Below are 25,894 nucleotides of genomic sequence, written 5' to 3' on the forward strand. Positions count from 1 at the left end.
CACAGCTTTCTTTTAGGAGTATGCAGAGCATCACTTTGAAAATGCCTATTTGTGCTGAGTAGGCAATCTGGCAGACCACTCTACATGAGGTGCCAGTTTCACTTCAATAAAAGACAATGAAAGAACAATGAAACCAACACAGGAGAAGTCATTATAACAGAACACGTGTAACATTTGAGCTAGTGTATAGTACATGTCTACTAAAAATACAAGCTTCTCAGACAAATCTGCAAAACTGATGCATTGCAAACAAACAAACATGTTTCTATCCTGTATTTATCCAGAAGAAGTTGTGCTAACAACAGATTAATCAGGATTTCTGCAAAAAGTTAATATTTCTATAGTTGGACAATGATCAAATATCTTATTGATGCAACAGCGGTCTTATGCCCATCCAAATATTACCAGAGTAGGAGTGATAAGTCTAAAACCTTTTGATGTTTATTTTAAACACAAAATACTTGCCAAAAACAAGCGACATGCGCTTCCATAGATACAAATATAGTTTTTTCCCTTACAGCAGAAGTCTTTTTAGAGGAGATGGTGTGAAATCAATGTCATAAACACTGTTGTCTTGAAATTAACATACACTGACTGTGCAAAATGCTGATAATGAAGGGCCTCCTTTTTGTTAAAGACTTCTTTTTTTTTAGTTGTCTGTATGTAAAATTATGTCTTGGGGAAATATGGAAGAAGATAAAAAGCCCTACGGGGAGCTGGCTGTGAACCATTACTGTGTTTCTCTGACAAAACAGAACTAAAACCTGCTGACGTTATCGCACAGAAACTTACTGCCTTTACAGGCATTACATATCAGTTACTGGATGTCTCACTGTGACAGTACCTGCAAAATGATGGTTCCAGTGGTGTTCTTGAGCAGGGCTTCAGCATGGACATGAGTCATTCCCTCAGTGGAAACATCATTGATACTGAGGATCCTGTCTCCCGTCTAGATGATGCACACACAAACACAAACACACATTTGTCCTAGACTTAACACTATCCCCCCTTTTCCTTTTTGCCTACAAAGTCTCCTTTTCTTTTCTGTCCATATCTTTTTTCTTCGGGATTTCATAAAGGTTTACTTTTGGTATGTCACTCCATTTTCAATGTTACATGTGTCTGTAATTTGATCATGGAGAAACATTTATGTCCTCTGCCCCTTGCATCCCGATCTATTCCAACCTTTATATTTGTTTTATGAGATGTATTTCAGGAAGAAAATGATGTAAAAATATCGACCTCTATTCCAATAAACATGTAACACAGTCAAGGCAGTCCATATATTTGTCTCAGTGTTGGAAAAGTTCATTTTGGTAACCTTTAGTTAACCAGGAAAAACGGCCTCTTCAGATTCTAAATGTCTCCTGCACTCTGCGATTACAGAAGAATACACAGTAAAACAACAGTCACCTCTTAAGAAAAAGGCATCTTGTGCCTCCTTCACCTTATTTTTTATGATTCCCTTAAATTTATCAAGGCATACCAGAGAGTCTAAGTTTACAGCTTTTTGCAGATGTTTCAGCCTCTAAGGGACACAGTAAGAGTAAGAAAGTGCAATTTTTCTTATTTAAGGCCCAGTCCACATGCGACTAGTCACAATGTGAAGCACACATGAGACACACATGCATGCGCGCACTGGTGTATATACATGGTCACTCCCCACCTGTAATTTCTGTGTTTTGGCAGCAAGTCCATTGGTATCCATGGTAGCAATAAAAAGAGGAAGGTTGCCATGGGGACTGCCCACTCCTCCAGCTACGCTGATGCCCAAGGAGTCGTATGGACCCTGGAGTGATTGCGCACAGACACACAAACACACACATTTGCAACCTTTCCAAATGGCAGATTCGAGCATAAAATAAACACCCAACGTTACAGGAGCATGATATCCAGTCAGGAAGCAGGTTGTTTTCAGTATATAACTAATTTATACTAATTTGTAACTTCTAAAAATAAGTAAAATTATCACTACTCAGTTTCTCCAGTACAGTATGGGGTCAAAAAAGACATTGCTTTTATTACTATAAGAGTGTTTTACCTTTTTTATTATCACTTTTCTGATGTCAGAGTCTTTGAATGCTGCAGAAGAGAATGACACATAAATATGGATAAAAAGATGCAAGAGTATATTTTCCATTCAAAGCAAATTGTTGGACTCAACATTGTAACTCAGACGATACTCGAGAACTTAGTTGACACTCACTGTAGCTCTCTATTTTGTTATCTGTCTCCCTCTGGTGGCCAAAAGAACCATCGCATACACTTGAGGGTGTAAGCGTGGAGCAGTCAGAGTCTTCGCTCTGGATAAAACACAACTTAAGGTACTCCTACGTTCACAGAGTAATATTGTTAAAATAGTGTATAAATGCAATAGTTGACCTACAAACTACAGACTGAACTATAATTTTACTAGGAATCATATCACTAAAGAAATACGTAGGCAAGAGAAACAGTTTACCTGACTCCGCAGTGTGTACTGCACCCCGGCTTTAAAACGAGCCACCTCCAGGTGGACTCCTCCACTGCAACTCTGAAAGCAAAGTGACACATCTCACATAATGACGCGGCCATAAAAATGCCTACCTATGTGCATTTGTTTATAAACTGTGAATACAGCAGACCTGCAGAAGCGTGTGTGCACGCTCCTGTGATGCTGCACGCACGTCTTCCCCATTGATTGACAGAATCTGGTCACCTAGCAACAACCTGCCATCCGAATCTGCTACACCTCCTCTGATGATATCTGACACAAAGATGCCAGTGTCATTACTGTTGGAAGAAAACAGAGGTCAAAAACTGTGCCTGCCCCAGGCTTATAAATAATGTGACCTGTGCACCGGCTGTTTTGCATAATGTCACACCTGATTGTGCAAAAACATAAAGCTGCGAGAAAATTGGCACCCAAGCTCTTTGGAAAATGATGCGTCTTGCGACTTCTTTGCAGTGAGACCCTATCTAACCTTTATGGTAATTATCGAATGCTGGAGAGATCTGTGAAGTAGTTACAGAACATGTCAAAGGAGTTTGCCATGAAAACAGTCAATCTACTAGGGTCTATAAAGGGTTTTTGGTTTTTTTAGAATATAATTTTTGGAATTATATTTAAAAGGAACAGGTATTCTGCAATTTAAACTAACTAACCAGCCTAACTACAGCTTACAAACAAAAGTTGATTAAGAATAAAATTGTGGTAAAAATAGGCAACAAGACTAATCACTCACTAATAAAGTCACATTTATTTATTTTTAACCTATTTCTCATCTTCAGAAGTTGCGAGGAGGAGTACTCCCACTTGCCATATGTTATATTTGAAGCCGATACATTAACAACTTCATCAGCCTCTTAGACTTCAGGCTCTTTCAGCAGGTGACATCACCTAGGTTGCGAACACGATGGTTCTGAACAAAATTTGATTTTGTCTTTGTTGTACTTGAAAGCACAGTGTTAGATAACACAGGCTCAAACCTGCTGTGAACATACCAAGTTGGAGGTTTCTAACTTGATAAAAGCATCCTGACTGTACCTCTTCCCCACAGTAGTGAAGCCCAGTCCTTCTCCAGGACGAGGCCTCAGCTCCAGGCTGAACACATCCCACAGGTCCTCCTCCCTGTAGGATTCCTGGTGCCTGAAGACGCACAGCTGGACACGCTGGGTGGTGAGCCGTAGCACGGCAATAGCTTCGTCATGACTGGCCTGCCGCATATCTATGCCATTTACCTAGAAGACAGTGACAGTGAGAGAAACAGGGGAACAGATAAAATACATTCTGTTTGCTCAGGAAGTACAGGAACAAGTCTTTCAGTGGATACAAATCAGGCTGTGCAGTAGTTAACACTGACAGAAAGAAGGTCTGAGGTGTGGCATTTGTACCTATGTCAGTTTCTCTCTCACAGTTCAGAAATGATTGTTAAATTAACTGGTGATTGCGTAATTATCTGTAAGTGTGGAGATGAGAGTGTGTGGTTGTTTTTCTATTTCTAGCAGCTTCCTTTTCCTTACGCAGCTTCACTTACCCTAACACTGCCATTAGGCTAAGCAGTCACATGATGGTGGTTATGAACTCGACAAGCTAACCCGTGGTCTACCAATGTAAGTAAGGGTGTGTTATACTGGCAGTAATATATGACCAATCAGAAATATCGAAGAGTCTGCTGGTAGAAAAGCAACTGATTTTACATAGTAAGATAAAACACACAATACAGACTGAAAGCAACAGAGCTGCTGCACTCAATACAGCGTTAGTGTGTGTGAGAAAAAGCACTGAATAGAAGTGCATCATTAAAAACACTTCGTGAATGTGTGTGCTTTAATGTCTAGACTGTTCGAAACTGAAAAGAATGCAGGAAAAATGCCAATTATGCAAGTGAACAGACGTATCAGTATGATAGCTCTATCATTAAATCACACGCAAATCTGATGGATTACAGATATTATTATAGCGTATAGTTATAAAAATACAAATGCTCTAGGTGCTCTGTTTTAGTATCATATATTAATCTTTATATAACAATAAAATTGGTGTAAAATTGGAAGGAGGAATAAAGCTGCATAGAAATAAAGACTGCAATGCTTGTTAGTCTACATGGAAATTCCAGGAATGCTGACACTATTTTCTTGGTGGTGACTTTATTGTGAACATAACCTAAACCGTAGCAGGTTAGGCCTGCAGCCATGGTGATGTGCCCAGGTAAAAACGTATACCTTTACTATGCACTTCGTATCCCTGAAGTTGCCTGGAGAAATCCTGCTTATCCTCTGTGTACTAACGCTTTAATTCTATGACAGCTGAGACCGGCTCAAGCCTCTCCGCAAATTCTAATTTGGATAAGTGGTTAGATAAATAGACGATTATTATTAGAATTTTGTATTTATTTATTTTATTTGCTCTATTTAACTAGGAGAGATGACAGAAGCTACCAGAGCTTTACAGTCTCTCAGTTCAACAAGTATCTCTGTAAGTGTTTCTCGAGTCGTACTGCAGTTTGTTTAGTAGTGATGCGTACAGGGCTGGAAGCCAGTTTTCCAATTCAGTGTTTGTGTGATGATCTCTCCAATGAGCTGTTATCAGGAAAATGACCTCTAAACAACAGCAAAGATGTTAAATATCCTTGCATAGATGTTATCTTTATAGTTATTCGTGCACAACATGCTGCACACTGAATATCAACATTTGTCTGTTTTTTGGTTTGTTTGTTTTTTAAAATAGTAGGTAGTGTAGTGGTATAAGAATCTAATTTATCCAGAATCCAGTTTTTGAGCAAGATGTTCATGTGTTTTGTAGGACAATCTGTTCTCTAACATTTGTATATATATATTTTTTTCATTTTGGAGTTTAGTACAAACTTCAAATTAAAGACTGATATTCTGAAGTGACTGAAAGCAGTCCCCTGGAGAAGGTTTTAGGGGGATCAGTAGCATCCAAGATGGTATTATTAGTGTAAAAGCATCACAGCCCAGTTTCATTTAGATAAGGAGCAAAAAGTAGTGGACCTTAAATAAAACCCTGAGGATAGGTCTTTATTTTTAACTCCTGGGAACCACATTTTCTATAAAAACAGGTTTTTGAGCTTGTAACCAGCAGTAAACCTTAAAACCCTCGCTTTTAAATCATGTGCGTAAACAATTTTTAAGGCAGATTTTTTTTTCAGGTTTTCTTTGTTTGTTTGTTTCATTTCTGTGACTTTCTGGTTTTCACTATAAACTGAAGCTTGATTCTGTTATATGTGGCAAAGCAATCTGAGTTTGAGTTCCGAAAAAATTAGTTTCTGAATTGGAAAAAAATAGTGCATAAATAAAAAAAGAACACAGATACATCACGGCTGCGTTCTTCATACTGAAAAATATTGCAAAAACAAACAGAAATAAAAATAAATGCTGTGCGGTTAGAAATAACTTATTCACATGCACTGCTGTTTGTTCTGGTGTTTGTGTGCACATGTATCACTGCTATACCTCTAATATCTGATCTCCAGCCTGCAGTCTACCATCTCTCTGTGCTGCTCCTCCATCGTTCACTTCATGGATTATTACTGCCCCCTGGTGTAAAAACCAGAAACCACTTCCATCATTACACAACTCCACAACTAAATATTGAAACAACAAACAAACAAACAAATGCACAACTTTTTGGCCTAATTCGAGTACAAACTTTGCTTCCATCTATGGATTTTTTTATTTGCAAACATAAATAAAAATTATATAAAGTCACCTTCATGTCACAAGGACAAATAATGAATAACGAAATCTTTATGTTAAAAATCATTTAGCTGTTCTCACCAGCAGAGTGTCACATCCACCTACAATGCTGAGACCCAGGCCTACGTTTCCTTTATAAATCTCTATGGTAGTTTCCTTTCCTGCAACAATTGGACAGCTGACAGGGTCGGAAGTTGTGGGAGCTGATCCTGGCCAATCAGACCCTTCCACTGGAGAGGTCTGCATGGGTTTTAGAGACGAAGAGGAGGAGGAGGCGACAGGAAGGCTTAGAGTGGACACTGGAGTGAGTGAGCGGGGACTGGAGAGTGATGTAGGGAGAGGGAGAGAAGAAGAGGAGGAGGAGAGACTCTTGGAACGGTTGATGGAGAGCTTGACAGTGACCCGGTGTTTGAGAATCAAACTGGACACCTGAATACAAAAAAGACAGCTGAGTCATAAATCATTAAATCAACTTGACCTTGAAGAGCATATATTTCACAGCCCGCATGTGTGCTTGCACCTTTTTTACTGACAGTCCAGCCACGGGTTCATCACCCACTGCTACGATTCTGTCTCCAACCTTTATCCTGCCATCCTGCATAAAGAGGCATGAATAAAATATGTAAGATAAGCAAAATGTATGAAAGTGAGTGTGTAGAAGAAAGATGGTGGGGGAGTGTGATTAAAAATCAAGCACACCCTCTGGACAAATATATGAATAACTGTTCCCTTAGGCCGGACATGAAAACGTATTAGTACATGATGACATCACTTGAAAAAATGGCAACCATCATCTGTTTCACATAATATTCATAATGCCAAGATGGCAGAACCATCACATCAGACTTGTACAAACCCTTTATAATTCAAATATGTTATGAGACGAATTCTGCCCTGGTGAAGGCCAAAATTGCAATCGATTCTACTTTTTGTGGGTAAAAAAGGAATAATACATATTTATTAATAACAGCATTTTTATTCATTAAAATTTTTTTTTTTTTTTTAAATTACAGAGTAAATTTGCTCAGAGAGAACCAAAAAGAAAACTGAAAATGATTAAATTACTTAAAAGGCTTACATAGTATAGATACTTATAAATAGTATAGATGATATGATCCTGTTGACGATGTCATACCTTGCTGGCAGTGCCGTGCTGGATCAGGGACGTGACCACCAGTCCTCCCTTAGAGTTGTCCTCTTCCAAGCAAAGGCCAAGACCTGCATAATCCTGGAATGAGAAGCAACTATGTAAGAAAACAAACTTAAACACAATAATACTCATATGTAAAAAAATGACTGTGCCAGTTTTAAGAGGTGTGCTTTAAGATGGGATTTTTTGGCTTTATTAGACAGACAGTGAAGAGTGACAGGAAACCAGAGGAAAAGGGTCAGAATCGGACCCGGGCCAGCCGCTCTCAGCCATGCAGCATGTGGTCGCCTCATCCAAATTTGCTAAACCGGCACACTTAAGATGGGATTTGAAAGTGTTAAGAGAGTCAGTGTTACAGATGTCTGGTGGGAGGGGATTCCAGAGGCGAGGAGCAAAGAAACTGAAGGTTGTAGATCCCAGTGTAGTCAAAAGGGCAGAAGGGACAGTGAGGAGTTCAGAGAGGTACTGCGGAGGGAGGTTATGGATTGCCTTAAAGGTGAGGAGCGGAATCTTGAAATCAATACGACATTTAACCGGGAGCCGGTGAAGCTGCTGAAGGACAGGCGTGACATGACTAATGCAGGGAGGTCTGGTGATGCTCCAAGCGGCAGAATTCTGAACCTGTTGAAGTTTATGAATGAACTTGAGAAGGGAGTTAGAGGATGGCAGTACTATTGGGTATGAGAGATGGATGGAGGCGAATATTGGTACGGAGATGGAAATATGAGACTAGTGAAACCAATAACAGCACGTCTGCAAAATGTGTTTTTGTGATTAAAGTTACATGTTGTTCATTTTATACAATTACACAGATACTCGTCTATCTATCAAGATTTTGATACAAAAGTACCTGCTATCAGGCTGCTTTTGATACACAAAAATGTGCAACTGCAGTACAGACAACTGACAGTGGTTAGCCAGAGACCTACTGGATGTATTGTACCTGAGGTAGAATAATGTGTTCAATGTCACTGGAGATTTGTCCACAGCCTCCAGTGTCAGTCTGGGAGTCGATCGTGTCCTCACAGTCTTTCCTGAGTCCCTGGACCGTTTCACCTAGAGCTGCTTTATTTCTGGTAAAACAACACCAATTATTCCAGAAGCAGGTTACAAAAACCTTTAGTATGTAAAACCAAAAAGCAATCATGTTACCTGATGAGAATGATCTTGACTTTACATGGAGCATTACTGATGATGGCAGAGGCATTCTGGTGACTCCGGCCGTACAAAATCTGACCGTTAATCTAGAAGAAACACAGCGTCATGTAGTTCCTATCCAACAACGCCTTTCCCCCTCTATTCACCTCTACATTAATCTTCCTTTCTGTCATCTCCTTCTAACCTCTCCTCCCCCGCCGACTCATCAGCTGCTCCTCTCCCACTACTGTCCTCCTCATCTCTATTACATGGTTGTTCATTACAAAAATCCGGCCCAGCACCAACTATCATTCAAATGGTAATTTGCATGATAAATCTACTGTGCAGGTACTCAACGCTCTCATCCATGTCTCCAACTCCCTTCTATTCTTCTCCTGCTTTAATTTTTGACTTCACTATTTTGTCTCTCTCCAATGGCTCAACCCATTCTTGGAGTCTTCAATCTCACACCATTAATCTGTTAATCCCTACTCACTCATTCTTCCATATTGTTCCCATAGCCTGTCTTTCTTACCTCTAGAAGCTCATCCCCGATCTGTATCCTCCCATCTAAACCAGCGGGGCCTAGAGGGTCTATAGCTGCCACATAGACACCCATACGGGCCCTAGAGTCATCCTTGTTGCCCGTGAGGCTGATTCCCAGGCCGTGAGCTGCAGGGTCCTTCTCTAGCTCAATCATTTGGAGCTTTCCAGACAGACTGCCATAACGCTGAAGCATCTTTTCTAGGACACAGTTAGCAGACAGAAAATTGTTAGGAGAATGATATGATTGTTAAGCCAAAAAAAGTGTGGCAAACTACATGTAATGAGTGACACATGGAGACATGGGGAAAAGCATTACACCCTGGAGGAGAATGTGTGTGGGCTGCTGCATTTTGCCTGGAAGGGACTTGTTGAGGGTGTTTCTGACTATATACAGCATGATAGTATGCACCTTGTGTGCACAACTGTGCAAGGAAAAATGAATATAGAGCCACGACTGTGATTTATATATGCATACAAAGTGTTTCAAACCACTTGTAGCATCATGGGGCAACGCTTTAATGAATGGATTCATATTTTCTTTGCTTGTGTGCATGTGTAAGACACACACAGTTTCCTTCTAATAGTTTTACACTATTTTACTAATCAACAGTATAAAGCACCCTGAAGCTCAAACACACTAGAGCCAGCTCCAGAGTGGGATCCTGGTAACCCTAATCCAGGCGAGGTAACATGTCTCATAGTTACGCTTGTAAGAAATAAAACAATAGATGCAATTTGAATACAGTTTTTTTTTTCTGCCAAAAAAGAGACAGAAAAAAAATTACTTAGAAACTAAAATGTATTCATACAGAGGAATGTTACTCTTTCAAATGATGCTATACTTGAATAATATTTCTAAAATGTTTTTTTTTAGGCTTTAATCTGTTCTTGGTACATTATTCATGCAAACTGGCTTGAAATGCAGGTGGTTTAAGTGTCATATGGCTTAAAGTATGTCCCAGAATTTGACAATTCAACTGGGAGTGTCAGAAAATGTTTATCAGTATTAAAATCTATAATGGATGAGGATGGTACATAGGCTTTTGAGGAGTCTTACTTCTGCCAGAGTCGTCAGCATCTTCAACTGCTCCTGTGACTGGTGTTGTGAAATTCGTAGGGCTTCTCTGATCCATTCTATTGGATGCTGGTGAAGGTACCTTGGGACAAATTTTGCATTATTGAACAAGCAGAGTTTGAGATGCCTCAGGGGTCCTTCAGGCATAAGTTGGACTACCCCTGAGGCTTGTTCAGTGCGCTTGATAAAGCACTGGGAAATAACTGATGAAGAGGATGAATTAATGAACGCTGTTTTAATGTCAGCTAAAAATAACATGAAAGATGACCAGAATCATGCATTATTTTGCAACTAACTTACAAGTGGATGGAAAAATAACTTCAAAAGAATGCGCTGACTCTATTTAGAGTCATGCATCTCCATCAAAGGCAAAAAACAAAGGGTTTAAACAAACAAGGTAGCTGCGAGGGACTACAAGGGTTCTATGTACAAAAATGCATGTTAAATAAGTTTCTGGAAGTTGGTTTGATGTAAATGCAAGAGTGCTTTTACAGTGTGGCACACTTGTGGTAACACACACACACACACACACACACACTGTGCACCAACCTTAAACGGGGTGGGAATGAAGGGGTTTGCAGGGGAAGGACTAAGGAACAGACCACCAAGGTTCTCTGCTTCCTAGTATCATGTGGGGAAACACAGACATAGCTCTATATCTATGAAAAAAGAAATCCCTGTCTCAAAAAAAACCTCTTTGAAGCTTCCCCATTCTTTTTTGGATTGCTGTGTAGGTGTTAATGACTCATCTATCTATATATAATATAGTGTGCACGAAACATTTTCTATACACTACAGCAACACACAGCCAAATATCAGTAACTGTGTAGGAACACAAAGTGAGAACTTCACAGCTTGTGTTCTCTCCCAGCGAAAACTAAAGATGTGGTCGCAACCTTTAAAAAACATGAAAAGTAGCTACTGCTCTTTAGCTCCAACGAGCAGTACTTCATATTCTAATGGACACGATTGTCTATACTAGAAAAGTAGTGGAAAGCACTATTATATCAAGGCTGGTGTAAATTTGAAATAAGATTTACGTATGCCATTGAAACAGGAAAAACCTTAATGCGAAGCTTAAAATAGGAAGTAGAGCGGTGTTACCCTGCTGCTGTGTGAGTTGGACAGCAGTGTTGGAGTTAGTCTTTCATGGTTGATGAGAGCAGGAGACTGTGGGCGAAACACAAGACGCAGAGTAGGCGTATTATTTTCTATAAAACTGTACACGTAATGCTGAATAATTACTTATTCTGTCAGTCAAATGCATTTTTACCTAATATGCATTGTATCCACAAGACATAATAATGCAACGCCCATGCACAACGCTGCTGCAACTTCTGGTGGGGCTTTCCAATAGAATATGCATTGCACCTTCGCTTTACTGAGTGTTGAGATTCAATGTGAAAGAATCTGAAGCCTCAGGAGACTCAAATTCATGCATGCATGCATGCCAGAATATACAGAGTCTGCAAGATGCATAAAGCTACCAAAAATCTGCAATTTTTGGTGCTGTACCTGAGATCCGTCTTGTCCAGACTGCACTAGAAAGGTCACAGTGTCTCCAGCTCTGCGGATGGCCTCCACTGCTTGCTCATGGCTGGCACTTCTCAGGTCCACACCACATACCTTAGCAACATCAACAAAAATGCACGTGAATACAATTTTCAGATCAGATCAGTGTAGATCTGTTTTTAAAGAACACATTGATCATCTAAAATCCAAGTTGCCTTAAAATAGCCATGCCCATTTATTTGCAATGCTGTCGGCTGTCTTTTTCAAAGAGACGGCTAGTGAAAAATTATATATCAAAATTTCTGACAGTTGACAATTTCTTTTATCTTGCAGTGCTGTACACACAGCTCAAACCTAATACAGCAGAATGGCATGTTTTCCCAGTCTTCACTTCACTTTGGTGAGTGTGTGCCCGCCGCTGCAGCTTCAGATTTCTGTTCTTGGCTGACAGGAGTGGAACCTGACATTAGTCTTCTGCTGCTGCAGCCCATCTGCCTCAACATGACATGTTGTGCATTCTGGTGCTATTGTGCTTACAATGTGTGTTTTTCTTTAAGGACAGAGAATTTTTATTTAAGCTACTGTTTTTCTGTCTTTCTGTTTCCTGCAATCAGTCTGACTGCTCTTTTCTGACCTCTCACATCAACAAAGCCTTTCAATCCACAGAAGTGCTCATTGAATGCTTTTTCAGAAAAAAAATTTCACACCATTCGCGATGAACTCTAGAGACTGTCATGCACAGAAATCCCAGGAGATCAGCAGTTTCAGAAATATTCAAACCAGCCCATCTGGCACCATCAATCAAGCCACAGTCAAAGTCAATTTGACTGTGTTTCCCCATCTGATGTGCCATGTGAACATTAACTGAAGCTCCTGACCTCCATTTGCATGATTTTATGCATTGTACTGCTGCTACATGATTACCTGATTGGATAACTGCATGAATAACCAAGTATGTTATGGCGGAGGGGGGGGTATAACTGCATTTTATTGTGCAGTCCTGTATTATATAATGACAGTGGAGCTGAACCTTCAATCTTTGACCAATAACAAATAACAGGCTGCTGCGAATAACATTTTATGGGCATTTAAACAACAAATTGGCCATTAGTGTGTCATATTACAATCAAATTGGCACCTTTTAATACAGCAGAGACCACAAACAATATTGAATTCCAGTACCGCATACACAGTATGTATTATATAAATGCATGCTCATGCAGTATGCACAATACCTTCTCTCTCTACCACACACAAGCACCACTGGGTACCCAAACACACACACACACACGCACCTCTTTCCTGCAATTTCTGATAACTGCGCCTCCTTCTCTGCTACACACCAACACACATGTCAGTTCCAGGCATTCGCATACCTCCAGTATCCTGTCTCCAGCCCGTAGGGTCCCATTACGTGCAGCCGGGCTGTCTGGGCTGATGTTCTTGATGAAGACTCCCCTCATCATCTCACCGCTGCTCAGTCTTCGGCCCATGCCTCTACCTCCCATTATGCTGATACCTAGGGACTGAACTGGTGCTCGCGTTAGTCGCACACTGAAACACAGAGTGTAACGCAAGAAACATTACTTGTTAGATTGTTCTAACATTACTTTACGTATTTTAAAAACAGTGCTGCATAATTTATCCAATGTGTATTTTTGCTTTTTTCAGTCTCTGCTGCTTAGTGTTGCAGATGGAGATTCAATGATTTAGTCAAATAAAACTTATAGGGAAACACAGAATAGTTGTTTTTTTTTAATGAATTTCTTTCTTCTTCTTTTTTATGCAGTGCAATTTTTGTATCAAAGCGGGACGCATTCTTTAATGCAATAAATGAAAGCTGAAAATGAAATTCTGTACTGTAGTCGCTTTCTCTAAACCCAAGAAATATGAGCATGTAGAGTCTGTTGTGCACCATTAGCACTGCTGTTATCATGACCTGAAGTTGCCTGAATAATCTGAATAATATCTCATGATAATTATTAGATGACAAATTCACTAACCTTTTAGGCTGGTCCCAAGACACTGTAGAAAGAAGCTCCTCCTCCTTTCCTTCTTCTGCACCATCCACCTTTATCTCCACTTCTGGCTTTGATGCCATTCCACCTGTATTAACATTGTCCCTTTTCTCTGCTGTAATGTCTCCATCTTTGCTCTTCAGAGGTAGAGATTTTGCTATCTGCCAGCTGGGGATGAACAAAAAGATTACTTTATATAACAGGTTTTAATGTATGTTTTTGAATGATTATTTTTGTGCTACAATGACTTAAAGTATCTAAATTTACAGGCACCTTTCTGAATATAAAATACAATAGGAGAAGAACAAAATGCCCAACAAAGAAAGAATCCAAATCTGTGGTATAATTGACACGTCTGGGACTATTATCCATGCAGATTTATACCTCTTAAACTACACACTGTGAATATTTATATACTCCATAATTCATTTTTTCACATCCATGTGCCCAGTGTATAGCTCCATACCTTTTAAAAAGAGACATATTTTTATTTACATACATTATACAACATTTTCTAATTGCAAATGTTTCTATTACATGTTGTTGTTATGTTTACTGTGACTGTATGCACACAAACACAGGCAACCAAATTATGTGACTTTTTGATAAGTGATCTATTGATATAACATGGATTTATAGAAAATGAATGAATTATTCAGTTTATTTATTCAGGAAAAATGCCAACTGTTAAGTTGTTATAACTTTCAGAAGTGAGAATCAACATTTTTGTGTTGTGTTATATAAATGTAAATGTTATTTGCTTTTAGTCTGCTTGGAGAAAAAAAACTTTAAGTTTAAGATAACTCCCAATCTAACAATCACAAATTAATAATCTAATAACATCACACAAGCAGAACTGGGGTGCACACTGGTGAGCTTGTTTTTAATCAATGACACACTGAGGCATTTGGCCAATTGTCACTTGTGTTTGAGGGCCTTGAGAAAATAAACTGATTTAGATGAGATCATGAGGTAGTGCCTCTATGTTTGCCATATATATATATATATATATATATATATATATATATATATATATATATATATATATATATATATATATATATATATATATATATATATATATATATACACATACATATGCACACACACATATACTGCAAAAGTGGAAGAAAAAGGTACAAAAGCAGAGAATTTTTCATGAATATGTTTAACAGTGGAGGGCTGTAATAAGCCCATGGATGTGAGTGATAGTGGTGCTATCTGCACAGCAGGAGCCTATAGCCAGTTAAGTTACAGAAGAGGGCAGAACAAATGGTTCCACCAGGGCTGAAAGAGGAGCGAGGAGAAGGGGGATAGACGCCAGGCAGGGAGGAGAGGGAAAATGAGGTGAAGAGAAAAACACCAGTGCAAGATGACTGAGAGTGCGAAAGAAATGAAAGACAGATGTAAGCACACACAGAGAAAGAAACAAAGACAACACATTGAAAGATAAGAGCGAAGAAAAGGCTGCAGAGAAAAATGGGAGTGAGGGAGGGAGGAGAAAGGCAGAGGTACGAAGACAGAGTGAAAGCAGGGACAGACAGAAGCGAAACAATTCATTTTCGCTGACAGTCAGCACTGAGATCCATAAGCGAACAGCTAAATATAACTCAGAGATTCAACAGTGAGAGAAGCTTTTGCCTTTACAACACAGAAGAATGGAGAAGAGAAAATACATGCTGGAGGAGACTCACACTGAGCTGGCTGCATTCTGAAAACAATTGTTTCCTCATGGATACGGTTAATTAAAGTGTCAGATCATAATTCAGATCATTAGCATGACTTAAGCAGCTGGGTAACTGAATGATGTGTTACAGTAATAAAACCATAGCTGCTACAGCAATCAAAAGCCTATGGTTAAAGTGTTAAAGAATGTATAGCTATTTCTTAGTCTGAAGTCCCTGCAGCAAATGTATCAACTTGTAATAAAACTGGAGCCTTGAAGTCTAATAAACCTTTAGACAGGTTTATCTTGCACTCTGGGAACTGGGAAGGGATTAGGTGACCGTAAATAATAGGCTAAGACCTCTGGCTCTTATATTACCTCGTGTCTGAGGCTGGGCTGATGGTTGGAACTGTGACCGGGTCTTTATGAGGAGTTCTGAAGGAAGCAGAAGATCTGATTGAAGTTCGATCTGGAGTTGTGGCTTTAAACTTGAGTGAGGAAGAAAGCTTGAGCATAGACAAAGCCGGGTGACTCGAGGATCCAGCTGGGTCCGCTGCTGGCTCCGGAGAAGCAGTCGCTAGAGTGGGTGAGGAAGAGGGGCTTTCTGTTGCAACTGATGCCAGAGGGGGCAAACACAGTCGAGTACGGTGTTCATCCACCTGGTGGGCTGGGACATAGGTTATACTGGGGGTAGGGGAATGTGGGAAAAGAAGTGTGGGAACGGGGTGAAAGCATTATAAACATTATTTACTTAAGTTTTATCAACACTGTTTTCTCAGCAGCACATTTGCTTTACTTCTTCACCAAAGAATGAGCAATGGGTTCTTAAGGAATGAAAAAACAGTCCCAGTAGTGAGAAATTTCTATAAATCATAAATTAAATATCAGTTGAATAAGACAATAATTGCATTTTATCCACTGAAGTAATGGCAAGTTTTTAAAATGACTCTTATTCACTGCCTTATCAAGATAAGATGAGTTTAGTAACATTTTCATTTCTATAAAGAGGATTTTTAAGCAACCTCCAGCTTAGCTAAGCATAAAGCTCATGCAGGGGGAAACAGTGTGTCCAAAATCCACACAAAAGATAACAGATAAAACAAAATGTGTCAATTAGTTAAGTTATTAAAAGAGATTAAGTTATAGATTTTTTTTGTTTTAAGTTTATAAAGAAGCTAGATGTGGTGACTTCCAGAAGTCTTTAGTTTATTTTCCAGCTTTAAGTCTTATGTGATTGCTCAGTGGTATCAAAGCAGGACACGCAAACCAGAGCCAATAAAACTGCAAAGAAATGTGCTACTCGCTGTTTCATCCTTTGCCAAACAGAAACTGACAAATCATGGCAGTCTTCATGAAATCACTCACTTCTCTCAGGATGCAAATTAACTGCTTCTGCTGTCAAGTAGCTTGGACTATTAGCCAGCTAGCTTGCCTACAATCATGGAGACATGTCTGAGTCAATTTAGGCTAAAGAATATAGGGGAGAGGGGCTGTTCTCAGAAATTTTGCTTCCTTGTAAGGTGTCCATTTTGTCAAAAAACACTGTACATCCATCATTTTGCCTGGAGACTATCCTGGTTGTCATAGGGAAAAAGTGGGGTACCTCCTGGACAGGTCATCAGTTTATCATAGATAGAGGCTAACGTGGAAAGACGGACAAGCATTCACACTTGCAATCACCTGTAGCTGATTCAGAATTTCCAATTAACCTAAACCCATGCATGGCTTTGGACTGTGGGAGGCAACTGGAGACAAGAAAACTCCCCACAAACAGGTCCTAGCTAGCCAGTGAATTCAAACCCCAGACCTGCTTGCTGTGAGGCAACAGCACTAACAACAAACCCCCCCCCACTATTATTCAGACAGTTTTACTTGTTGACAATTTAACATTGAACTGAAGACAAATTAAGCCATATTGATGGACAAATACCACATAATAGCTAAGCAACTAAAAACATACCCTTTTTGTATGTCATACATTAATATTTTTTCTCTTTTACAAACAACCTCTAATCCACAACAAAAACTGAAGTTGTCAGTCAAACGATATTTAGAGCTCTGAAAATACGGATGTGTCCCGTTCCATCTGAAAAATGGAAAAATCTTCTCAGCGTTTTTGTTTTACATAATCCCAGATCTGCCTAAGCCATGCTGTAAAAGATGTCAAGGACATCATTCAGCCCCCTCCTCCCACTTTTATTTTTCTTCTTTTTACACGGTGTGATGCTACTAGCAGACATGCTTTTTGAATCTGCTGAAAAAGCCAATTTCTATGTTTCATTCAGGGTGGTAGATTGAACACGGTAGTCTACACTAAGCTGTTGTGACTGAGCCATGTGGACAGCCTGTCTTGTCTGAAAGGAGGCAGTTTGATGGTGACAAGCCCTCACCCGTCTATGTGTCTTATTCTGAGGCTGCCAAAGCAACTCATCTGCCTCCACTCGCTCTTAGTTTATCTGAAGTGCTGTTTAGGAGTAGGCAGTGTGAGCACACGGTATGTGTATACTGATGAGTGTTTTTGTGTGTATATGATAGAGAAAGCCAAAACGCGTGTGTGTATTCGTCCGCGTGTGTATTGTGTGCGCATCTATGAGAGGCCCTTTAAAACGTTCTTTTATTCAGAAGCACACTGTTCAAGGTGAGATGAGTGATGAATTATTCAGAGATATTTCCCATAGCAGGAAAAGGTGTTTTTGGAGGTTAGACCATTGAAAGGCTGGTATGTGTGTTAATGTTTGTATGTGTGTGCCCATAAATGTAACACAGAGCGGAAGAGAGAGAGGGAGGGAGAGAGAAAGAGAGAGAGAGAGAGACTGGGAGAAAGTGAGTGGGTGTTCTGCAGGGCAGTGGGGTGGTGGGGGTGGAGCACATCTCCAATCAGCCAAACAAGCATTGCCAATGTGGAGCCATAACTGCTGATGTTAGAACAAGTAATAATTTATCCAATTTCCCCTTAGGCAATCTTTAAAATTTCATCACCTAATCTAATCTAACATGACTGCACTGCCTCAGTCAGCTATGACTGCAGTGTCAAAAAAAACAAGGTGGTAATGGAGATCCAAAGTGAGACGAGATCATTTATAGGTGATGATGCGGTCAAAGTCATGTGACTGCAGAGATGATGATATTGATGACATGCTTGTACACATTGCAGATGCAGGCTGTTACATTTGGGTAGATCTAACAAATATGCATGGTATTCAATTACTTTTTCAACAGTTGGTTGTTCTCAACATTCCCAAAAGACCACATTCTCTCCAAACTAATACCTTTGGTTTTCTTGTTTCTCAAAGAAAACTGTCTTTAAACTATGACAGCACGGAAAGTGCACATAAATGCAACGCAAATAATTGCATTAAGTAACTACTGTAACCCGCTAGGGTCTCTTCAGTTGGGAAAAACAATCACTTTATAGTTTTGGTAATTGCCTGAGGCCTTGAACCACAAGTTTTAAGTAAACAAACAGTTTTATTTTTTTTGTGGTGCCTGAAAAACTTTTGAAAATCCCCAAACCTAAATTGTGCATCTGCCTTGTTTAACGAATGTATTAAACCACCTATCACAAAACAAGAAAACACAAATAATTCAGAAAGTGTTTAAAACTAATAATTATATTGTTATTTATTTGGCAAATAACCAGCTGAACACACATTTTTATACCAAAATCTGAGAACACTGGACTTCAGTCAGAAATGTATCAATTCAAGCATCACATGTTTTCTCTTTAGAAATGCAAGTAAATAAATGTAATTTGGCATCTTAATCAAAAATAATATTGAATGGTGGATTAAGCTTTACAGAAACATTGAGGTAATTAAAAATACTGTTAATTACGGGCAGCTATGACATAAAACTTATATTGGATGGAGCATTGTTTATATCATTAATATACTCATGGGCATTAATAGGTGTTTGTTGATCAATGGTCATGACAATTTGCATATTAATGATCGAGGAACTGACCTCACAGCCCATTGTTCAGTCAGTAGGCTGGTTTCAGTTATTGTGCAAATGTACTGTTCATAAGGTTGGGGAAACCTGCAGTCAGCTGAGACTGAAGAAGTCATGAGTAACGAAACTTTCTCCGAATGAAAACGTGAAAACACTACGTCCAGATGAACAGAATGGGATTTACTTACCTGGATGATTGAGCATGTATCAAGATATATTTTAGACATTTTTGCAAACTGAAAATCAAAAAGTGAAAAATATTAAAGCATTCTGATCTTTAATTTAGAACTATGAATATTCCCTTTGGCAACAACTACAGCCTCAAGTGTTTTTGGGTAAGTCTTTAGTCAGCTAGTTTGCTACACAGCTTGATCTGGGCAGTTATCCCAATCTTCCTGACAGGGTTCTCAAGCTCTTTCAGTCATCTTCAATTTTCTACACAAATGCATATGTGGGCTGAGCCAGAACTTTGGTTTGATGATTCAACGACTGCCCTGTACTTGACCTGAAGCCATGCTAATGCTGCCTCGGCTGTATGCCTCCGTTCATTGTTGTGCAGAAAGGTAAGTCATTGCACCAAACTAAGATCACTTACACTTGGAGCCTCTCTGTTGTGTATGCATACACTACATACTCAATAACTGAGAATGATAAAACTATAAAACATATTTTAGACATTTTTGCAAATGGAAGATCAAAAACTAAAATCTTGCACAAACATTTTCTGATCTTTAATTTAGAAATATGAAGGAATCCCTCTGGCAGCAGTTTATAGCCTCAAGTATTTCAGATTTTAGGGTAAGTCTAAGTTGTACGCTGGATTGCTACACAGCTGGGTCTGGGCAGTTATCCCATTTTTTCTGGCAGATTTCTCAAGCAACTTCAGTCGTCTTGAACTTTGTCCACAGATATTGAAGTGGTTTTAGGCTAAACTTAAAGACTGTCCTTGACCTGACCTGAAACCACACTAGTGCTATCATGGCTGTCTGTTTCAGATCATTGTTGAGCAGAAAGATGAATCACTGCCCTAAACTCAAGTCACTTACATTTGGAACATCTCTGTATTTAGCTGAGAAGCACACGCAGCGTGTTGCCTTGTCACTGGTTTTAGACAGGTGATAAGTAATAAGCAGTGTCTAGTGCTCAACAGAGATGGTGCTTAGAAATGTGCAGGAGAATCATCCCAGAGAATCTTGTTCTTTTAGTCCTCTAAATACCCCTTGTGGGAGGTTGTATGCGTTTTAATCAAGAGTGGCTTCAATCTTGCTGCTGTATCATAAAAGCCTGTTCTCCACAAAGGACTTCTGAAGCTTTGTTTGAGTGACTTTGGGATTCCTTTTATCTGTATGACACTGACACAACTTTAGGATGAAGCAAAAATAATCTGCTGTACCTGACCACAATTTGGATGTGACGGTAAAGATTTCGTAAATGCAGAAAAATTCAAATGTAATTTAAAAAATGTACAGTTCTAAAAAAAATTTTTTGGTCATTGTAGTTTATGGTCATTATGATTTATGGCATTTTTTAAAATCAAAATTAAATCTACCAGACAAGTATGAAAAAACTGAAAAGGTTTTTTTTGTACTTTTTGTACATCCCAGAAAGATGATTCTGTTCATCTGGACGTATCAACTTTTTGATATTTCTTTACCTGGATGATTGAGCAAGCATCAAGACTTTTTTTGTGCCTTTTACACTGTGCAAAAATATTAAAACATCAAAATAAGCAATTCAAAAAATACAGTTATTGTAATTTGGAGTAAAATGAAATAAAAAGTAATCTCAAAAAGCTGTACTGAATGTAAAGTAAAAAAAAAAATAAGACAGCTAAATCAAGTAAAGCTAGCTGCCATGATTAGCTTTAGGCTTTAAAATAAAGTGTAAAAAAGTGTGAAAAACTAAACATGTAGTTATTGATTTTTTTCCTGTTTTTTTTTTATTATTTATAGACGTTATAAAACAACGATGTAGCTTCCAAACCTGACAAATGAAGCCTGTGTGAAAGTGTGTTAAACCTGCTACCTGAAGTCTACAAGATGACATCAGCTGTAGTTGCAATACACTTTCAGTCTTATTAAAGTCTGCAGGAAAACTGTAGAAGCTCATTTCTGTTAGTGAAAGAAATAAGCAGAACAGCAATGTCTGTATTTCTTAGGTTTTGTGTATACTTAAAAAAAAAAAAGAGTAGCACTGTCCACTCAGGTGTTTTTAGTTCTCATGGATGACCTGCACTGGGGACTGTGTGGGCATGTGTACTAGAGCATGTGCTTGACTATCGTAATGATCTGACAGTTTTGCTACATTAAGGTTGAGAAGCTACATCTTCCTCAATTTCAGAGGTTCTTTTGCGGGGACTTAGCCCAGTTTTAACTTGAATAGAGGTCTAATTAGCCATATTGAATATATTTTTGTGAGTGCTCTTTAAAATGAGATAATTTGGCATTTCACGAGAACAATGGCTCTTTGTTTTTATTAAAATGTCCCAGTAGGTCACTGTACCACAAAATACCTAACACCCCACCTGGAGCAAGAAACTGAGACAGCTTGATACAAGTAGTTCATTTTTTCATTTGCACCTGGGATATTTCTGCTTTTTTTGTCAAGAGACCTTCAGAAATGTAATTAATTTCTTAACATACTTACTCTACTCGAGCCACAATCGTCAAAATAATTTTGCAAGCACAATTACTAAGTATAAGAAATCCAAAGGTTCAAGCAGCACTTGAAACACTGTAAAGGATGTAAACAGTACTGCACAGCCAGTCAAACAGTGTTTGTTTAGGGATTAAGGATTATCGAGAAAAAAGGGGCTCTGTTATGTACAGTAAAAACAAAACAAAACCCTAGAGTGCTTTAGCACTTTTGTTGAGCTTGACTATGTTTTCTGGGGGGCTGCGGGGATGTGACTGTCTCCTTACCTCATTTCTGGACCTATGACGGAGTGCCTGCGGAGCATGGCCCTGGCCTTGGCGCTGGTCAGGTTGGAGGTAGATTCTCCATTGATGGCCAAGATGGCGTCCCCCACCCCGAGCCTGCCATCCTGGCTAACAGCCCCCCCCTGGACCACACTGCGCACCAGCATGCCTGAACCGTCCTTGATAGCACTCACTGTCATCCCTGCCAACACGCACATTAACACACACACACACACACACAAGCACACAAAAGCACAGGTGAACGGAGGGCTGGCTAAGGCTGCTTTGAATGCATGCCAAACAGAGAGACAGTCGCCCAAACAAACACCTGACAGTGGTATAATCAGCATAATCAAGACAGACACTAGGCAGATTAGCACACAAACATGGCTACAAATGCTTGACATTTACACAGCATCATCCCTCACAGTCACACCCACAAAAGGTGCACAAAGAGCGTCATGCGCACTCACATCCACAGAGGGCAGAGGGCACAGGTGACTGACGAGTAACACATGCCTGTCACATAAACACCCGACTTTGGCATTATCAGTTTGGACACTAGGAGGATTACACAAACACTTCATTAATACAAACAGACAGAAGCAGGTAAATCAGGCGTCCACACACACGCACGCCTCATGCACGCACATACACAAACCACAGAAAGGGAAGCCAGCCAGCCTGCAACGAATTAGGCAGTCTGGTCTATAGCTGCTGGCGTACTACGTTGCTATCTAACTACAATCCACAACACTATGGTCGTACATAATTTGAAATTCGTCAAAGAAATGACTTTGTGCTTATTTTTCATCATATAAATAGTTTATTGTCTTTTTCTTATTACATTCAAATTACAATACAATCATAGTGCATGGAATACAGTCAACAGAAGACATAGCTACCGATTTTGACAGGACAAACAGAAGACACATGTTTTAAAGACATTCAAAGAAATTATGGTGAATGTTTTAAATGTGCTCAATACTATGACACTGTAACCAGACAGATTTAAACATTACAAACTCTGCCAAAACAATGCTTAAAATACGTTACGGTTAAATCCAAATGAAATATTCTACATGGAAATCTAAACCTCTTCAAAAAGTAAGTCAAACAAATTCACACCAACTGGTTCACGCCAGGAATAAGCAACTACTAAATTAGCTGTTTATAGTCATGTTTTAGATGAGCAAGGCAAGAAAAAAACCCTTTTCACACCATCAAACCTTTTTCTTTGACAACCTGCTCTAAAGAATATCCAAACTCTAGCACGAAGCAGCCATATACGGTATGTGCATGTCTCACTTGGGTAAAAAGTCATAGTCATCGATCGCATTGCACATGGCACCTATTGGAAAAGTTGGTAAAGTAGCACAAAAAATGTTGCACTACATTACCATTGCTCATAAAAATAAGTCCATATTCAAGCCTTATGGGTAAACACTGTAACCCCGTCTATGCTGAGGCTTTTGCCTCAGATCAAACATATGTAAATTCACAAAACCAGAAACAAACTAAATATGCAAACCCTCAATACTTGGATATCCAGAAGACAGAACTTCAATAAATATCTCAGTAAGAGGATCTACAATATTTTTAAACAGGTAAAAACCAAAGAATACAGTGGTGCAACACACAGACACAGACTGTAGGTTATGACCTTGATATTCTCTAATTGTGAACATTTGCATAATTTCAAACTTTCACACACACACTCACACACATAGTGTGGTGCCTTATTAGCACGTTTGGAGAATACAAATGACTTTGTTTCCTTATACTTTGCATAGAGCAGAACTGCCTTGCACTCTTTGTTCGCCTCCTGTGTTTGAAGAGCCAAACATCAGACTTTCTCTTGGAGCAGTTAAGACAATGCAGTCTCAATACTGGAGTATAAAAAATATAATCATATATTAGGATCAACATTCAAATTAATATGTCATTTTTTAAAATTAATGTTACGTTTTCATTCTCTTTTATGTCACTTCATTGCTTCGTACCTCAAACACACACACACACATGTGGTACACACACGGATCATATTTTTCTCAGGAATGAGGAACACATTGCTTCATCATTCCTCTTCAGGGCAGTCGTCATCACCGCCTCCTATTAGTGTCATTATCGCCATGCCTGCGATGTACACACACCAAGACAGCACCACCATGAGAAAGACGGAGAACATACCAAGGCTACGATTGCCCCGCACAACAGTGATTGTCCTCTCAAAGCTGGTGCGGGGGGGCAGAGGTGGCGGCTGCTGCATGTCGTCATCGTCCATGTTGGTGAAGCGATGATGCAGCTGGTGTTCCAGAGAGAGAGAGAGAGACAAGGGGGCATGGGTGAGTGAGAGCATAAAAGTGTGTTTTCATGCTAGTGAACAATAATGCAGCACAGCTCCACTTTGAGTTCCACGCTAACAACGACAGTGTTAACAGATTTATATTCAACAACTTTTCAGTGTTCAAGTTTGGCACACTAGCAGTCTAACATCTTTTAAAACAACTAAATACAAAGTGAAGTGGAGGCTGATCGAAAGGTCAATAATTTTGCAGGCGTTTGGTGAATGTTTTGTCCTAGACACCAAATTGTTTGGGTGATTCATCCAGTAAATGGGTGAAAACTGACCTGCTGGTGGTGTTAATGACATAGTCACACAATCATCAAATCATCTGAATCTGTCATGATTGTTGGTGTCAGACAGGTATTTAGGAAACTGCTACTACTGGGGTTTTCCCACATAGCATCTCTGGGGTTTATAGATAATGGTCAGACAATGAGAAAATATATATATATATATATATATATATAAAATATAAGGAGATATAGGAGGAGTGGCAGTTCTCTGTGTGAAAATGCCTTTTCAATACCAGAGGTCATAGGAGAATGGCCACGCTCATAGGAAGGCCACAGCAACTCAAATAACCACCCATTACAACCAAAGTATGCAAAAGACAAGAATGGAGAACATTTTAAACCTTGGAGAAGATGGCCTTCTGCAGCAGAAGGCCACACTGAGTACCCCTCCTGTCAGCCAAGAACAGGAAACTGAGACTTCAGTTCACATAGGTTCACCAACAGAAGACTGGAAACATGTTTCCTGGTTTAATGAGTCTCGATTTTTGCTTTGACATTCAGATGGCAGGGTCAGAATTTGGCGTAAACATCACGAAAGGTCCACCCTGCCTTGATTAATTGAGATCTAACTGTATGGGGTATTTTTTAGTACCAATTAAGCATCATTTAAAACTCACATCCTTCCTTGAGTATTATCACTAATCATGTCCATCCCTTGATGATCACAGGGTAACCACCAACCAACCTGGTGCTGGAAAGGTTTACCTAATATAGTGTCCGTGAGTATCTGCAGCACCTTTAATGGGACTCAGTTCAGTAAAGACACTTAATATCACTAAGAACCGATGTCAACCTGACAGTGGTGTCAGAGAAGAAATGAAATGGACCCTTCACAGCCAACACCATCAACACTTCAACAAGGAATTGTGTTGCAAAGATAACCTGGCACTGAAATGTGAAATTATCATTACCACTACCAGCATTCTTGTATGTAATTATTACAGTAATTATTTCAAAGAGCTATTACTGTAACTCTCTGTGGTTGAGGCCTTTGGAGTTACTCTTAAATGTAAAACACGCATAAAGTTCGAGTTTTAATGTCCCCTCGGGCACTTCACAAAGAAAAACGGCAACAAAGACATC

General features: G+C 39.3%; 1 protein-coding gene across 6 annotated transcripts in view; it reads right to left on the reverse strand.

The window, feature by feature from the left end:
- The window catches only part of LOC146385471 (multiple PDZ domain protein), a 44,470-nt gene that overhangs the window by 2,321 nt on the left and 16,255 nt on the right, over positions 1 to 25,894 (reverse strand). For 3 of the 6 annotated variants that reach the window (XM_084931212.1, XM_084931211.1, XM_084931210.1), the window contains exons 19-41: positions 24,362 to 24,476; positions 22,175 to 22,373; positions 15,681 to 15,986; positions 13,622 to 13,804; positions 12,995 to 13,172; positions 11,622 to 11,732; positions 11,211 to 11,276; positions 10,656 to 10,727; positions 10,089 to 10,188; positions 9,021 to 9,229; positions 8,501 to 8,592; positions 8,292 to 8,421; positions 7,334 to 7,426; positions 6,719 to 6,793; positions 6,280 to 6,627; positions 5,956 to 6,039; positions 3,527 to 3,720; positions 2,625 to 2,772; positions 2,462 to 2,533; positions 2,207 to 2,330; positions 2,042 to 2,082; positions 1,667 to 1,789; positions 845 to 949 (exon numbers count right to left, since the gene is read on the reverse strand). In XM_084931212.1, coding sequence (XP_084787338.1) covers positions 845 to 949; positions 1,667 to 1,789; positions 2,042 to 2,082; positions 2,207 to 2,330; positions 2,462 to 2,533; positions 2,625 to 2,772; positions 3,527 to 3,720; positions 5,956 to 6,039; positions 6,280 to 6,627; positions 6,719 to 6,793; positions 7,334 to 7,426; positions 8,292 to 8,421; positions 8,501 to 8,592; positions 9,021 to 9,229; positions 10,089 to 10,188; positions 10,656 to 10,727; positions 11,211 to 11,276; positions 11,622 to 11,732; positions 12,995 to 13,172; positions 13,622 to 13,804; positions 15,681 to 15,986; positions 22,175 to 22,373; positions 24,362 to 24,476 — 3,168 coding nt within the window. Of the gene's footprint in view, positions 1 to 844; positions 950 to 1,666; positions 1,790 to 2,041; positions 2,083 to 2,206; positions 2,331 to 2,461; positions 2,534 to 2,624; positions 2,773 to 3,526; positions 3,721 to 5,955; positions 6,040 to 6,279; positions 6,628 to 6,718; positions 6,794 to 7,333; positions 7,427 to 8,291; positions 8,422 to 8,500; positions 8,593 to 9,020; positions 9,230 to 10,088; positions 10,189 to 10,655; positions 10,728 to 11,210; positions 11,277 to 11,621; positions 11,733 to 12,994; positions 13,173 to 13,621; positions 13,805 to 15,680; positions 15,987 to 22,174; positions 22,374 to 24,361; positions 24,477 to 25,894 lie in introns of those variants that run through there. The other 3 variants (XM_084931214.1, XM_084931215.1, XR_014800512.1) reach the window with 3 other exon arrangements.

Source organism: Perissodus microlepis, chromosome 6 (genome assembly GCF_051167445.1).
Source record: "Perissodus microlepis isolate ML-2025 ecotype Zambia chromosome 6, ASM5116744v1, whole genome shotgun sequence".
In the NCBI taxonomy this organism is placed as follows: domain Eukaryota; kingdom Metazoa; phylum Chordata; class Actinopteri; order Cichliformes; family Cichlidae; genus Perissodus; species Perissodus microlepis.